This window comes from Patella vulgata, chromosome 3, assembly GCF_932274485.2.
Source record: "Patella vulgata chromosome 3, xgPatVulg1.2, whole genome shotgun sequence".
NCBI classification, from domain to species: Eukaryota; Metazoa; Mollusca; class Gastropoda; family Patellidae; genus Patella; species Patella vulgata.
In genome coordinates, this window is record NC_065881.2 from 53,603,858 (window position 1) to 53,622,481 (window position 18,624).

The 18,624-nt window shown below is 36.2% G+C and overlaps 1 protein-coding gene across 1 annotated transcript in view; it reads left to right on the forward strand.

The window, feature by feature from the left end:
• The first annotated feature begins 572 nt into the window (after nucleotides 1-572).
• The window catches only part of LOC126814868 (hexokinase-1), a 36,973-nt gene continuing 18,921 nt past the window's right edge, over nucleotides 573-18,624 (forward strand). The window contains exon 1 of the mRNA XM_050540298.2: nucleotides 573-735. Coding sequence (XP_050396255.1) covers nucleotides 697-735 — 39 coding nt within the window. The 5' untranslated portion in view covers nucleotides 573-696. The remainder of the gene's footprint in view (nucleotides 736-18,624) is intronic.

Sequence of the window (18,624 nt, forward strand, 5' to 3'; positions counted from 1 at the left end):
TACACTTTTAAAAATCAACTATGTTAAAGTCACGATCGCTCAATAGACTATTATACATAGGCCTATTTTTGGATGTGGTTTTGCAAACACCCAGGGTACCCCTTAAAAATTGTCGCCCTTGTTGGGCCTTGAATTTCTTTTACCTATATGCCCAAGCTGTCTGTTCAACCAAAATAATGCTATGTCAGGAGAATATTAACTACTAATTTTGATATCAATTAAAGTAAATTTAAAAAGAAAACGTGCCCCTCCCCCCGCCCCATATGTTGCCCCATTGTTTCCCCTTTCGGAAATCTTGCATCCGATAGCACTGAGTATCCCGCAACAAGTCATTGCATGGGTTTATGGAATATAATATATGAGTTTATATTATAAATGTGGTATACTAAAACTATCCAAGCAGAAAAATATAAGCATTATGGATCCAATATGTGTCATATTTAACACCGTTTTAGTGTTTAATAATACATAACAAACTTTAACATTAGGCATATTGCGGGTGTTTTATCCGTGTCAATAACCCGAGAGTGGGTCAGACAGCGCGCGGTCATATCCTATGAATATTCATGAAGTGAAACATGTAATCAGACCAACAGAACATCAACAACGTCAGACGTAAGAATTTCTCGGTAGTGATAGTTTCAGATCAAAACATCACTCGTATTAAGTATTTGGACGTATATAATTACAACCAAAATGCCTAGTACCAAAGACCAACTCACAAAATATGAAAAGGTAAGAATTTATTGCACAATTAGCTGATAGTCTGCTATTTCTACGCAAAACATGCCGGGATTATTCCATAGCCAGTTGGTGTCGACTCAACCCTTCTGAATGAATAACAAGGCCGTCTGCTTGTTTGGCCCATAACGTTCGTCTTGCAATCAGTTTTACTAGTAAAATGTCTTCCTCCAAACAAACTCGAATTATTTATTAGAAATTGATGTTTTTGTATCAATAATGTTTGATAATTTTAAACCTTTTAACATTATGAATGAAAGTAATTCAACCGAAAGAAAATATAGCTCTTTGCCTGTCAGCCATTGGCGTATTCCGGGGGTGTGTCACAAACCATCAGGACAATAAATTAGCTATTTCTTTTACTGAAATCCAGCAAATGTTAACCATTTTTAAATCCCAATTGAAAATGTTCATATATACAGGGAACTGCATAAATCACTGTCCATCAGGTTTATACTGACATTAGCTTTGGATAATGTACTTCAAGGTTATGTGTATATCATGAGGTAGATTATTATGTGTATTTACTGTGCCCTGTGGGTTATTGGGGAAATATACATTTATTACACAGTGGACTGGTGTATATTGGTCTTTATAAAGAACACTTTGATTCAGTTTGAATATGAGGAGTGGGTTATAATGTCTAATCACTGTAATTAATTGCTTTGGGGAATACACACCTGTGATACACAAACCAATGACATTTTAATCTTATCACTGTCATATCATTGAGAGTTATTAGGTAATAATACACACATGGAAAACACATTAAGCTTTTGTATTGGTCTTTATAATTTAAGCCTGTGTTGGTTATTGTTTGGAAGATTTGGATATAAGTAATCTATAGGTGTAGTAATAGTGACAAATATGATATTATGCCATTTATTAAAGAGAGAGATAAATGAAAAATGCAGAGTCTGTAATTTGTTTGCATCCAGACTATTCTATTAAGAATATATCTGCCAACATTGACATTTTATGAATTATGTCATACCCAGAGGCAATGATGTTCTGCACTTTTTATTTTTACATTGACAGTCAACAAGATGTAGGTTTTATTCTAGATGTCACAAACTTAAAATTTCCTTCTTTGATGCCTTTTAAAGTTTACATGGAACTGAAATCCATTAATTTAAATATTTTATAGTTTATAACTAATAGATTACGGTCATGTTTCATTTTATCGTTACTTATGTTGTGTTTGAATTGTAAATACACTGTCACTCCTTATAATAATGATTTACGGTTACATTAGATTGTAAACTATGAGTGGGGACTGCTGTTACCATGGGAAATCCAATTCCTTCACTATCAAACAGATTTACATAAGGTACCTTTCAATAGTGAAACGCACACTACAATTTAGTAATTACCAAATCCTTCAGTTTTTAGTTAAACTGTACAAATTAATCTTAAAATGAAACTATACAAATCTATACTAATATTTGTGACTGTTGTTTGTCTGTCTGTTTGTATGTCTGCCTGTTTGGGGTAGGCGGCTACACTAGGTCTGCCATGAGTCTGAAATTTGGGGTATAGGGGTAGCTCGGACTGGGGAGTAACATAGGCCAGGTGGCATTAGTCTACAACTTCCGGTTTCGGGGTTATGACCCCCGGGCGACCCGGGCATTCTTCTAGTTATTCTTAAAATAAACTGTACATATTATACTTAAGCCACACCTGTTAAAATTGTTCTTATTCTTCCGGTAAAAGACTAATTTAAAAAACAAAAGTACTTTTAGTCCCAAATTTTAATGTTTTGAAATATTAAGCTAAATATCTTTCATGTGATTGAAGTCGCTATTTATTTATCAAGAAACCGAAAAACTGAAAATTAAATTGGTTTGACCTTAAAATGTTACAAACTGACATATACACCAAATATCAGAAGTGACTAACATGTCTCAATTATTAGAGCATAGAATTTAAGTTTGGTAGTTGTATCTCTTCAACATCTTCCTGTCATTTCAACATGTTTGTTACCTTGACCAAGCAGTGCGTGTCTTAGTGGACAACCACAGTTCAGGACATATCAATTGCTGTCTTGTTAAATTATTCAATGAAATGGCAGGTTTTGTCCTTACCTGTAAGGCCTTTAAATGTTAAATAAAAAAAAATTGTTTGGATTGAACTACCAAAATTTGGAAAACTACTGATTTACAATAAGACTATTAATGACAATTAGTCTGTGATGGGTCCAACCATTTGTTCTTAATTTTGTAGATTAGGGAAAGTGGCATGCAGTGAGAGGAGGGAGGTGGGGGGGGGGGCAATGGCCCTGGTCATTCATTTCTGGGGGTCATCCAATCCAAGTCTGGAATTAGAATTAATTTTTTGGAAATTTTGGATTGACTTTGTCGTACAAACCCCACCCTACTTAATTTGAATAAAAATTTACTTTTTCTGTTTTTACATATTTAGAATGTCTTTCATTCTCACATTCTTAGTACCACTCTACCAGGCCCTAATGGAGTCTTGGGACATACAATCAATGATATGGCCACCAAGGGCATTACCAAACCTCTGCACACCACTGGCTAATAGTAATAGTAATACACTTCTATACATGGTTGATCTGTTCATATGTACAAGTAACCGAGTAGAACTAGGAAGTCTAAAATAAACCTAGACATTTTAATTTGATAATAATGTTACAATTTGTGCAAACTGATCCAGGAATTGTTCCCAGGAATTAAAAACAGTCAGACTGTTTGGTATTATCTATTTATACATATTTTAAAAAATAAATATCATCATATAAACTTTTTGGTCGTATAGAATTTGACAGCCTATATAACAACAAACCCATTCTGAGTACTACAGAAAATAATTGAATAAATTTGTTAAATTATATGTTTTTCCCTACCTCATTCTTCTAAGCAAGTTAAAGGCTTGATGCATCATTTAGCACTATAAGAGTTCTGAGTTTAAATCCAATTGAATCCAAGTCTCGACATTATCTAGCATTGGTATTTTGATATTGTTTTCTTAATATAATTAGATGTTAAATAATCAACCTGAGTACATATTTAGTGTGTATTAAGCTGTGAGGAATTTGATATTTTAGTGAAAATGGTCCTTTATTGCTTGTTCTGTCTATGCTCTGTTGTCCTGCATTGTCTATAAATGCATTATGTAGGTGGTACATGCAAATAACCTTATGTTCAGACAACATGTTATTAAAGGAGCTAAGCCTGTAACTCAATATCATCCAAAATCTTCGACATTGAAAACACAATTTTTTTTTTCCAATTTAAATCAGCATTGGTGTTGTTATCTTACCTGGAAAAGATGGGCTTCTGATATCCAATATTTAAGACAAAATAAACATTTTACCATTGGTACACGAATGGTGTACCATAATGCTTTTCAGCGCCATTTGTAATAAGGTGATCAAAGAATGAGGCGAGACATATTCCACATGTCATATTAAACGGTGATATCATATTCTTATTTGGAGAGCATGCGCAATAAATAATATCAGTGTTGACTGGAATAACCAGACGCTAGATGTGTTGCGACTCATTTGTGCCAATTTAGCTCCTTTAAGCATTCATGATAGGATCACATGTGATAGTAACTTAACACCATTGTATAAGTCGAAATTTAAGGGAGGCAAGTTGCTAACTCAAATCATCCACAGTCTTCGATAATGCAAACACAACTTATTGATCAGTTTAAATCAACATTGATGTTGTTATCTTACCATGAAAATATGAGCTTCTGATATCCAGTATTTAACACAAAATGAAAATTTAAAAATTGGCACACAAATCGCTCGCCAGAATGCTTTCAAGCGCCATTTGCAATGAAACAACTCAATGAACGAGGCTAAACATATTCCAGAGGAAAATACTGCCATTCATAACTGATTAGAAATTACAGTAAAAACAGAAACGATTGGATGTAAATCATTTTATATAAATTCATATTACATCATTATATGTGTTGTGACACATTTGTGTCTATTTCTAGTTGGTAAGGAATAGCGATTTAGCTTCTTTAATACAGAGAAATGATGAGATCGAATAAACTTGATATGTGCACCAATTGTTGCAAAAATGTGACCAACAAGGAAATATATGTTATAGGTGAAAGTTATACACATCATATCCAAATTTTAATGATTTCATAAAAAATGAAGAAAACAAAATGGATGATTGAAATTTTGACAAAAACAGCCTTGCTAATCACCAACAGCAACCTCAATTGTATTCATCTTGCCTTGTCTGTCATTTTTTGCCATATATTGGGCACTACTGACCCATATGGACCAAAAATGTTCTTGTTAGTTCTTTAGTAGTAGGACCCCTGTAACATGATGAAGCTTAGTTTATTACAGTATGTTATTTTGACCTATATCTAGGTTCATATGATAAGTAGGTTAATATTATCTAGTACATAAATCATTTGGTGTATTGCTTTACTGACATTGTCACTACCTGGTATTGTCTGTAGTTAATTGACAGTAGATCCCTGGTCAACTCTTATTTCACTGTTCGATTGGATGGCCCACTTGAATGGATATCCCCTCTTGCTCACTCTCTCTATGCAAGCCACTTCATTGTGCATATCAGTACTATAATGATTATCTACATATGTTATATAACCCTTAAATGTTATATAGGTCTTAAATTTATACACGTATGTAGATAATGACTACATGGCGATGACCTTTCTTTAAAGTACAAGATATCAATGAATGTGCACATATGTATTTAGCATTCATAAATCATTTAATTCCTTGGATTTTTATACGCCCACATGGAAATGTGGACGTATATTTACTGTGGCCCACGTCCATCCATCCGTCTGTCGATCCATCCGACGGTCTGTCCGCCGTCCACAATTTCGAGTAAACACTCTTATGCCAAAATTTAACATCCGATTGTTTTAAAATTGATATATGTTGTTACCATTAGTGAGATGAATAAGCCTATTTAATTTCAATAATTTCCGTTTATTATGCCAAAAGTTATCATCCAATCTTTGTGAAATTTATACGCATTATTTAAAGTAGTAATACGAAGAAGCCTATTGAATTTCAGCTATTATGGCCCTTCTTTCACGTTATAACGCGTAGAGTTATCATCCGATCTTTAAATTAGTGACCCCCCTGGGGTGTAGGGGGTGATAAGAATATACCCTTCGTATTTCCTGCGTGTCGTAAGAGGCGACTAAAAGGATCCCTGTAATGGGGCAACGTGTTTGCCGTGCGTTGCGACCCGTGTCGGTGGAGAGTGGAATCCTGGTAATTGAGTGGGGATTTGGCTTGCGAGCCCTTTCTCTGCAACACATTGCTTCGGCCCACAATTCACCTAGACGGGAGGTCAGAGTGGCCCACTCTGATCAATCGGCTTTGGTCGTGTTTAGCTGACGAGTAGGCGCATCTTTTCCACTATTCTGTAATGTATTTGTTGCAGATCTACCTTTGTGTCCTACGTGCCTACTCTAAAGCAGCGGCTTGGGTCAACTAGGTAGAGTAAAAATATTTAATCTTTACTTTGTCTAGGTATATCCCTGTCTGTCCTCGTAGGGCGCATGCGCTGGATATCCGCGCAGTAGCCTGCATTGATATTGTAACCCTTTGGTGGTTGGAGAGCAGGCAGGGATGAATCTTTTAAATTACTCAAATGGCTTCTCAAACCAAGAAGACTCGTACTACCAAACGTATGTCGACCGAGGATTTAGAACCATTACCAATAAAAACTTCCCGAACCTGGCCTAGATTTCTGGTCATACAAAGTACTAACGATATCAATCTTAGTAAAACATCTCCTTTTTTGATTGCTAAAGGTCTTGCTGGCTTGGCTGGTGAGCCCAAAAGCGTCAAGAAAATGAGAAATGGTACTTTGTTAGTGGAATGTGCTAAAGAATCACATGCTACTTCATTATTAAAATCAAAGACTTTAGCCAACATTCCTATCAAAGTTGCACCGCATAACTCTCTAAATTCATCAAGAGGTGTTATTCGGTCTCAGGATTTAGAAGGCAGCTGTGAGGAAGAGATGCTTGAAAATCTCGCCTCACAAGGTGTTACATACGTCAAACGTATTTCCATCAGACGTAATGGTAATATTATCCAAACCAACACCTATATCCTGACCTTTGATAAACCAGATCTTCCTAGGATGATCAAAGCTGGTTTTCTTGCCATACCAGTTACCCCGTACATTCCCAATCCATTGCGTTGTTTTCATTGTCAACGCTTTGGACACAGTAAAAACGTGTGTAAGGGGAAAGCGATGTGTGCTAGATGTGGACAAGATGGTCACGAAAGTACATCTTGTCAACTCGACCACCATTGCATTAACTGCAAAGGGCCTCATTTTGCTTATTCTAGAGAGTGCCCAATATGGAAGAAAGAAAAACAAGTGCAGCAGGTGAAAACAGAAAAAAACATACCATATCCTGAAGCAAGGAAGCTGGTAGAGGCTGCAACCCCAACATTTGCAATGTCTTTTGCAAATGCAGTCAAGCCCAAGACCACTTCCATTGCTTGTCAAACACCTGCTGTATTTCCAGCTGCGTCGGAATCCTCGTCACCACCGAAACCTACCATTCCTCCAAAGCCCGTAAATATTTCTCTCAACACCCAGACTGCTAATAAGTCTGGGGAGTCTGAGATTGAGGAGATTGTGCCTCCCACTCCTCAACCAATTGGTGGAAATCCACCCAAAATAGATATTACCAAGGAACGTTCTGGTAAAGGCGTTCCTAAAAATTCTAAATTGGCTACCTTCCGTAGTAGGAAGGGTGACGAAGATCCTGTCGGAACCTATAACAGGTTCGGGATACAGGACAATCTAATGGATGTTGTTGTAGAAATACATGACCCCAAACAACATCACAGAAGTCCTGTTAAACCTCCCTGAAAATGGCTAATTCCATTATTCAATGGAATTGTCGTGGTCTGAAACCAAATTTTAATGAAGTTCAAATCTTAATTCAAAAATTTAATCCCTTAGCTATTTGTTTACAAGAAACTTTTTTAAAGAATTCAGATGTCTTAACACTCAGACATTTTGTTGCCTATCATTATTTTGCTAATAATGATGGTAGAGCACACGGTGGTGTTTCCATTTTCCTTAATGGAAATATTCCGCAGAGCAAAGTCACCCTCAATTCGCCTTTACAGGCAGTTGCAGTGAGGGTGACTTTACATATTCCTATCACACTCTGCTCTGTATATTTACCACCTAGTTTACATCTGAACCCCAGAGATCTTGATGACCTTGTTGCACAACTTCCTCTCCCGTTTATAATTACGGGAGATTTCAATGGTCATCATTCACTCTGGGGTAGTCCAGATGATAATAACAGAGGTAAACAAATAGCGGACTTCATTAACATTAATAATTTGTGTTTATTAAATGATGACTCGCCTACTTATCTACATCCTGCCACAGCTTCTTTTTCTTCTCTTGATCTAACCATTTGCTCTCCGGTCCTGTTTCAGGATTTTACATGGAGAGTGAATGAAGATCTGTGTGGTAGTGACCATTTTCCCATCTTGATAGATAATAATGGTCCCTCTCCGGTTGAAAGACCGCAGAGGTGGAAGTTACATAAGGCTGATTGGGCTCTTTTTGAATCTTTGTGTCTCTTCTCTTTTGATGCAAAAGAGTTAGAAGATGCAGATGAGCCCATGGCCTTATTCACTTCAATTCTTCAGGATGTAGCTGAGCAGGCGATTCCGAAGACCACGACTGAGCCCAAACGTTTCAATAAACCATGGTATAATAACGATTGCAAATCCGCTCTTAGAGAGCGTGATCGCATCTTAAGACGCCTTGAGAATCACCCTTCCATGGAGAATATTGCAGCATACCAAATGGTCCGGGCGAAGGCTCGTAGAACCATACGCCAAGCAAAGAAATCTTCATGGCAAGGATATGTCTCAAGGATCAATTCCCGCACCACTTCTAAATCGGTATGGGATAGGATTCGTAGAATTAAAGGTAAAAGTAGTGCATTATCAGTTAACCATCTAAATGTTGACAATACCACCTTAACAACATTTCCTGATATTGCTAATTCTCTGGCCAGTACAATTTCATTCAATTCATCATCCAATTTCTCCTCGGATGCCTTTCGGGGCATTAAACATCAACAGGAGAAAAGGCGACTTAATTTCAAGTCCCGTAATGATGAATGTTATAATGAAAAGTTTTCTATTGTTGAACTCCGTGATTCTCTTAAAAGGGCTAAGGATACTGCAACTGGTCCAGATGAAATTCATTACCAGATATTAAAACATTTACCTTTTTCTACACTTTTAATATTATTAGATCTTTATAACCGGATTTGGGTTGATGGGAATTTTCCCCCTTCATGGCGTGAAGCCATAATAATTCCCATCCCTAAACCGGGGAAAGATCCTACGAATCCTACCAATTATCGTCCGATCGCTTTGACTAGCTGCATTTGCAAAACCATGGAGAGATTGATCAATCGAAGGCTTGTTTGGTACCTTGAGTCCAACAACCTCATTACAGACCTCCAATGTGGATTTCGGTCCCAAAGGAGCACTCTTGATCATCTCGTTCGATTTGAAACGTTTGTCAGGGATGCTTTCATCCAGAAACAACATTTAGTTGCTATATTTTTTGATCTGGAGAAAGCTTATGATACCACATGGAAATATGGTATCATGCGCGACCTGCATAACCTCGGTCTGCGGGGTCGCTTACCTATCTTCATTAAAAATTTCTTAGAAGATAGGTCGTTTAAGGTACGCTTGGGATCAATATTCTCTGACCCATTTCCCCAGGAAATGGGAGTCCCTCAGGGAAGTATATTATCTCCCACTCTTTTTTCCATTAAGATAAATACCATACCATCGTGCCTTAAACGCGGGGTCGACGGCTCTTCTTATGTTGACGACTTTCAGATGTGTTACGGATCGACAAGTATGCAGACAATCGAACGTCAGTTGCAGCTTTGTTTGAATTCTATTCAACGATGGGCAACTGACAATGGATTTCGATTTTCGAAATCCAAGACTGTTTGTATGCACTTTTGTCAGCGAAGAGGTTTACATCCTGATCCGGAACTTACACTGGATGGAAGCCCCATTCCAGTTGTAGATGAAACAAAATTCTTGGGTTTGATATTTGATAAGAAATTATCATTTATCCCCCACATCAAAACCCTCAAAAAGAAATGTCTGAAAGCCCTCAACATATTGAGAGTCTTATCAAACACTGACTGGGGAGCAGACCGTAAGGTCCTGCTCAGATTATATCGAGCATTAATAAGATCTAAACTCGATTATGGGTGTATTGTGTATGGGTCAGCCCGCGAGTCTTATCTCAAAGAGCTTGACACCATTCACAACCAAGGACTTAGAATCAGTCTAGGAGCATTCCGAACATCTCCAGTGCAGAGTTTATACGTCGAGGCGCACGAGCCCTCATTGCACGACAGACGTGATAAACTTGCACTGCAGTATGCTACAAAAATTGCATCTCTGCCTCATCATATTTCATTTAACACCATATTTAGACCCTATTATGAACATCTATATTTACTGAAAACCAATGTTATTCCATCCTTCGGTATTCGCATTCAACCCCTTTTGTCTCAGGCTGGTATCAGTCAAGACAGTATTGCGAATACCCCTTTCTTCGAGACACCACCATGGTCTATATCTCCCCCCAAGATCGATCTCGATCTTACAAAAAACAAAAAGAAAGATACTAGTTCCACAGTGTTTCAATCTCTCTTCAGAGAGAAAAGGTCTAAATATGGTGATTATGCTCCAATTTATACAGATGGTTCCAAAGATGGCGATCGGGTAGCATCGGCTACTGTCACGCCATCTGAGACCATTTCTGTTCGTCTTCCTCCTGCTGCTTCCATATTTACTGCTGAACTCCAGGCCATCTTTCAGGCTTTGGAGTATATCAAATCCTCTTCATCCTTAAAACACATTATATTTACTGATTCTTTGTCCTCTTTACAGGCAATAAACAATAAGCAGCTTGTACACCCTTTAGTAGCAGACATTTATCGTCTGCTACTATCACACGAGTTTAACGGCAAGGACATTGTCCTTTGCTGGCTCCCCAGTCATGTTGATATTAAAGGGAATGATCAAGCAGACTTAGCTGCCAAGTCTGCTTTAGATCTTCCCATATCACAATTTCTTTTACCTTTCACCGATTTTAAATCGTCCATTAAATTATTTGTATATGACCGCTGGCAACGGTCTTGGGATCTAGCAGACACAAACAAACTTCATCACATTAAGCCTCTCTTAGGAGACTGGCCAAGCTCCTATAGAACCAGCAGGAGAGATGAAGTGGTTTTGTGTCGCTCTCGCATTGGTCATACTTTTTTAACACACATTTTCATCTTAAAGCGAGAGCCTCAACCACAATGTGTTCACTGTCATGTTCCTTTGACAGTGAAACACATCTTGATTGAGTGCAATCATCTCAAACATATTAGATCTAAATATTACCGTTGCCAGTCAGTACGTCAGCTATTTGCTCAACCGGAGCTTTATGATGAATTGCTAGCATTTTTAAAAGAGACAAACTTTTATTCAAAATTTTAATTGTATATATTTATCATATATTGTTTTTTAAATATTTATATATGTAAAGGAATTGATATATTTATTTTTAAGTATATTTTCTATGATATTTGTTTTTATTTACATATATGAATACATTCCTGTGATATTGTTTTAATTTGTCTCGTTAAATTCACCATATGTTTGGCGCAATATAGCCCGGTTGGAGCTGACGTGCCATTAAACAACATTTCATTTCATTTCATTTCATTTAAATTAGTGAAATGAAGAAGCCTATTGAATTTCAGCAATTTCCATTAATTACTTCTAGATGTTGGCCCTTGTTTCACTTTGTTGCACTTTGTGAACGTCAAAAGTTATCTGCCAATCTGTATGAAATTTATATGCGTCATTTGAATTAGTAAATGGAAGAATCCTATTGAATTTCAACAATTTCCGTTTATTACATCTAGAGTTATGGCCCGTGTTTCACTTTATCAAACCTTGTGAGAGCTCTAATGCCAAAAGTTATCATCCGATCTTTGTGAAATTAATATGCATTATTTAGATCAGTGAAATGAAAAATCCTATTGAATTTCAGCAATTTCTATTAATTGCGTCTAGAGTTATGACCCTTGTTGCACTTTGTTGAATCTTGTGAACGCTCTAAAGTTATCACCCGATCTGTATGAAATTTATATGCATCATTTAGATTAGTGAAACCACAAAGCCTATTGAATTTTAGCAATTTACAATAATTACTTCTAGAGTTATGGCTCTTGTTTCACTTTGCTCGGGGATCATGTGGCTAAGTGGGTAAGATGCTGGCTCGCTAGCCTGGAGGTCGGGTGTTCGATCCCTGCATTGGCCAAGAAAGTTCATCCAGATTTTCGGGTGTTGTTCTCCCATGTCAGTGATGCAGGACGGAGGGGCTGACAAGGAAAGCTGTCTAGTCGTTCGGATGGGACGAAAAACCGAGGTCCTGTGTACACATTGGCGTGTACGTTAAAGATACCTTGACAGTTGGAATTCGATATAAGAGTAGGCCGTAGTGCCGCTGTCCGGGCAAAATTTCCCTCATAGCACACTGTATGGCGTATGCCCGTCTTCATTAGCCCAGTTCGGAGCAAAACAGTTGGACGTTAAACCCCATTTCATTTCACTTTGCTCAACCTTATTAATGCTTGGTTGATGAAAGTTATCATCTGATATGTATGAAATTTATATGCATCATTTAAATTTGTGGACCCGAAGTCTATTGAATTTCAGCAATTTCCGTCTATTATTTCTAGAGTTATGACTCTTGTTTTACTTAGTGAACCTTGTGAACGTTCGAATGAAAAAAGTTATCATCCGATCTGTATTACCTACAAAAGAATATATATGTGACAACCCTTGTTGACGATTTAGCTGCTGTGGGCGTATGTTTCGTTGCCTGGCAACCTATCTTTGCAATTTGAAATGATGTAATGGGCAAAATTACAATATGTTAGTCTCAGAATTTATTGTGTTGACAAGACAGAAACCCCAACTTTATTTTCTCTGCGGTTTAATTACCTTTAAAAACCAAACCCAGGTAAAACAAAAAACAAGTAGGTTGGTTTATCCAGTCACATAATAATATCAACCAGATAAACTCTTGCATCATCTATTTCTATGACAAACAACTGAAATTAAAAACTAGGTCTGGCTATATACGCAATATAACCTACAACAGGAATTAGAGAAGATTAATGTCGGAGAGTAATATATCTAGTAAACATAATTAACTAGTAGCCAATGAAATATAGATTTCTCCACTCATACCATTGGCTGAATATATTCATACAAGTCTTGTTTTGAAGAATAACTAAATGGACTTTGGACCTGATCTGTTTGCCTGTAGTTCTGTCAAGCTGTCTTTTCACAATAAATAATAAGTGGAAAATAACACAAGTATCGACCTAACATTACACCTGTGACTTGTTACATTACAATACTTTTATTTTTGCGAACTTATTCTAAATATTGAATTGTCATTAAGAAATATTTTTTGTCCCCCGCCTTTCGAAGAAAGCAGGGGACTATTAAAATGGGTTCGTCCGTCTGTCTGTCCGTCCGTCCGTCCGTCCGTCCGTCTGTCCGTCACACTTTTTGGGACACAATAACTCTCTTCCTAATTGAGCTAGAATGTTCAAACTTGGTGTATGTGTTTATTAGGTCAATGCCTTGATGGAGTTCGAAGATGAGCATTTTCCGCTTAGGGTAAGCAGAGATAAGCAATTTGATTGGTTGATGCTTTGGGACACGATAACTCTCTTCCTAATTGGGCTAGAATGTTCAAACTTGGTGTATGTGTTGATTAGGTCAATGCCTTGATGGAGTTCGAAGATGAGCATTTTCCGCTTAGGGTAAGCAGAGATAAGCAATTTGATTGGTTGATGCTTTGGGACACGATAACTTTTAATTGAGCTAGAATGTTCAAACTTGGTGTATGTGTTTATTAGGTCAATGCCTTGATGGAGTTCGAAGATGAGCATTTTCCGCTTAGGGTAAGCAGAGATAAGCAATTTGATTGGTTGATACTTTGGGGCACGATAACTCTCTTCCTAATTGAGCTAGAATGTTCAAACTTGGTGTATGTGTTGATTAGGTCAATGCCTTGATGGAGTTCGAAGATGAGCATTTTCCGCTTAGGGTAATAAGCTCGTTTATATAGTTTATGCTTTAGTTCTTGAAGAAGCTTTCCAATGTATTACCCCTGTAATTCCTCCTCTTTTATCTGTACAATATTTTCGAAAAAAATGAAACGAAATTCACTTATGTATACATTTAGGTTACATTATAGCCTACATGTCCCGACTCAACTTGCCACATTACATGTCATAATATTATAACCAGGTATTGATAAAAGCATCAATTGAGCAATTCCAATACAATCCAATACAATGAATATAGGCAAGGTAAATAAACAAATAAATGGAAAAAACAAATTGAAAAAGAAACTATTATAAATTAATTAAATATGTAGTATGCAATAATGAATTGACATTTAATGACAGAAAGAAAACAGTGAACTTTGCACAACTTGCAGCAAGATGGAAAATAGACCCGTTGATACAACCAAACTCTAGATCTGTAGGCATAGAGCATGTTTTCCCCTTAATATGCTATAATTATTCCATCAAAAACATTGTATGCTTAGACTATAAGTAAAGATATACTGTTTGATTGTTCAATACTTTGTAAAAGATAATTTGTGATAAATTTATATGTGTCCTCTAATTATTTTCCTATTTCGGCGGGGGACATCAGCCTCACTGTTGGCTTGTTAAACTCTATAATTTCTTATATTTGAATTTGACAGTTGGACATTGTTATGTATCCTGTGCAAAATATGGACTGTTTGAAATCATTAATCAATACAAGAGTTGCAAATAGATTAAAGGAGTTAAATAGCTAATATTTGGGACCTAGAAATTGACACAAATGGGTCGCAAAGTATACAATAATGTAATAAGAATGTATATAAACTGATTTGCATTCAATCGTTTCTGTTTTACTCTAATTTCTAATCAGTTATGTTAGGCGAAATAGCCAGACGTCTCAATCGAATGGCAATCTCTAGTGTCTGTTTATTCCAGTCTACATCGATATCATTTATTGCGCATGCTCTCCAGATAAGACTATGGGTCACCGTTTGACATGACTTGTGGAATATGTCTAGTCTCATTCTTTGAGTCCCGTACACGATTCGTGTACTAATGGTAAAATGTTTATTTTTTCTTAAATATTGGATATCCGAAGCCCCAATCTTTTCCCGGTTAGATAATGTCAAAGACTTTGGATGATATTGAGTTAGAGACTTAGCTACTTTAAGTTAGTCAATTCTGGTATTATGTAGGATATGCTTAGTCTGTCTAGAACCCATGATGACACTTCTCATCAGATTCTTTAAAGTTAATTATCTGCTATAGAAATAGTTGCTGATCAAACCATTACGATGTTAACAAATTATCATACTGGTACTATAATCACTGGGAGCTGTGGTGGCCCTGTGTTGGTCAAGGAAGTTCCTTAGAAATGTTTGGCTTGGTTTCCTCTTTTCAGTAGTGCATGTTCGATGTCCTCGCAAGGACAATGTCTAGTCGTTCTGTGTACACATTGGTGTGCACGTAAAAGAAACATTGACAGTTGGAATTTGAAATAAGAGTAGGTTTTTCGTCATTTCTCGTGGCAAAGATTCCCTCATAACCTAACACAAAAGACCAGAAACTTAGGCAGTATTATTTCACACATATGAAAGTAACTACATCAAGCCTAATTTGAAGTCGGTCAGTGACGAAATAGCGGGGAGACCTAAATACAGAGAGTCATATCAACAAAGGCCGTAAAGTTACAACACAGTAATCCACCAGAGTGGAACATTGTAAGAACCATACGGTAATAAGAGATTCTATCAAGAAATAAGACTATTTCATGTGATCATGTGATGTATGCACGGAAAAATTCTACAGCTAACTACAATTACGTACATCAATCTAAGCCAAAATTCGTCTATATGAATATTATGCCGATAAAGAGCATTTTAATGCTGTTTCTTGATACGCTTTTCGATAAACAAAAAAAGTCGAAAAGTATGTCACAGTATCATCAGATTAAACTGAATTCTCGAATGTCAACCACATTATGGGCCCCACCATAGATTGAACGGGGCCCCAATGTCCAGGACTTTGAAAATCCGATAAAGGGCCTCACATCGCTTTTTGCGCAACTAAGATTTTTTATAGGAAGCCCCCTGATGTGGTTGACCCTGGGCCCCACCGTGCCCTGTGGTTAATCTGGTGCTACCTCATAGAACACTGTATGGCATATACCTGTCTTCATTAGCCCTGTATAAGTAAGTATAAGCACATACTATAATAATCTTTGATGATTACTTATATCCACATGTTCTAAGAGAATTTAGAGGGGAAAATTAGCTATTATTCTGACAGTTACACCCGTTCCAGGGTATTGATTAGTTGATTAAAGTTGAAGTGGTTTGTACTATAAGTTCTGCATGGAGGAAACTATTTTAATACTAGACAGTCAATAAGATAAACAGAATCTGAAATGGAGGATATAATAGAAGCAACATTTATTTAATATAATTAATTATTATTAATTTGACATTTTAAGACTGAATACATACAATCATAAATTACTATACCTATATCTTCTCTTATAATTAGGGTTTCACACTGCGTAGCTTGTGTGAAACACTATTGTTTTTGTTAAAATTATTAGGGTTTCACACTGCGTAGCTTGTGTGAAACACTATTGTTTTTGTTAAAATTATTATTAGGGTTTCACACTGCGTAGCTTGTGTGAAACACTATTGTTTTTGTTAAAATTATTATTCTTATTATTATTATTCTTCTTTTGTTTTGAGTAGATCTCAGCAACTGATTTTCGGATCGTTACGATTTCTTCGGTTTTATCGGAAAAGTGGGTGTGACTTAGAGGATAAAGCTATTTTGAACGTTCTGCGACAATGCGAAATGTCCGAAATCACCGAAGCTATCGTTTTTAGAAATATTGCAGTAATTTTAACAATAATCATTGGATTTTAACTTTCGATGCATTTTGGCATAGCCGGAGACGGGGCACATAGCTACGCTACTTTTGATTTTTGATTTTCGGCAAATCTTCGCAGATATTAGGCGCTAAATTTAGAAAATTTAAATTTTTACAAAAAACTTTTTTATTTATGAATATTTTTTAATCGTGTTTTACACAAATATAACGAGTCCTCTGACTTGGGCAAAAATGTGAAAATTTTTTGTCTCGGTAATTTTCCTTGGCCCCCATTGGCTAATTCAGTTTTTCAGTCCTAGATTAATTATTTATTGTTCGATTTGTATAAAACAAAGTTCATATGCCCCGTTGTCTCAATTGTCATTTTTTTTGTTACCAATAGTGTTATCTGTCGGCACCGGAAGTGGCGTAAATTGACAAAAAACTACAATTTTGACAGTTAGGTACCATTTTTCGAAAGCAAATATTATTTTGTTCCAATCTGGTATAACTGAAATTGTGCGCCCTTTAAAGGCGCACAAAATGTTGGGACCATTTTTTTTAATTTCGATTCCGTTTTCGGGCTATTTCGATTAAAAGGTGAAAAAAGGTGTAAAATTAAGCTATTTACAACCCATTCAGCGTTTTCATATTTTAAAATATTACTTCGTAACTTTCATAAACTCGTAGCAATAATCTATACGGAGAGAATGTATGTGAAAATTAATTTGTAATATGCGCAGTTGCCGAGAAATGGGCAATTTTGCATGAGTCACTTTTTACGCTAGTTTGCCTGTAAAAGAGTCAATTATTATTCGATTTTCATAAAAGTGACACCATTTGATGTGTAATGTCAATTTTAACTAGGTCAAACCAATTTAACATTTTCAATATCACCGGAAATGACGTAATTTGGGCAAAAATTGTATTTATAGCCTTCGAAACCAGTAATTTATTCAAATGAGTCATATTTGTTATTTGTTTAAAATTTTGATATTTGATTCAAATCAACTAATACAATGAACCCTTACGATCATATAGATATCACAAAATAGTTTCTAACTTGTTCAGTTGCGGAGAAATAGGCAATTTTCAACAGGTCACTTTTTAAGGTTTTTTGTCAATAAAAGTGTCAATTATTATTCGATTTTCATGAAATTTTCACTGTGTGATACATAATGCCATTTACGATTTCATACAAGTAATTTAAGATTTTCATTATCACCGGAAGTAACGTCATTTTGGCAAAAACTGTATTTTTAGCCTTCAAAACATATATTTTATTCAACTGAATCAGATTTGTAATGTTTTTAAAATTATGATATTTGATTCCAATCAACAAATAGAATGAACTCATTCGATCATACAGATACCTCAAAATGGTTTCTAACTTGTACGGTTGCAGAGAAATAGGCGATTTTCTACAAGTCATTTTTCAAGGTTTTTGGTCTATAAAGGTGGCAATTATTATAGGATTTACATAAAATTTTCACCATGTGATGATGCTATTTCTGATTTCATAAACCAATTTAACATTTTCATTATCACCGGAAGTAATGTAATTTTGACAGGATCACTGACATGTAGCAAATGAATTGATTGCTGGATTTGGTTGTTTCTGCGTCCATTTTATTTCATGTGTGCAATGCTTATGTGGAAACCTGTTTAACGGTTTCATTGGTACCGGAAGTGACATAAGTTCAAGGGTAACGTGGCACCGGTGAAACCCGTCATTACTGCTTCGCAGTTCTAGTTCTTATTATTATTATTATTCTTCTTTTGTTTTGAGTAGATCTCAGCAACTGATTGTCGGATCGTTACGA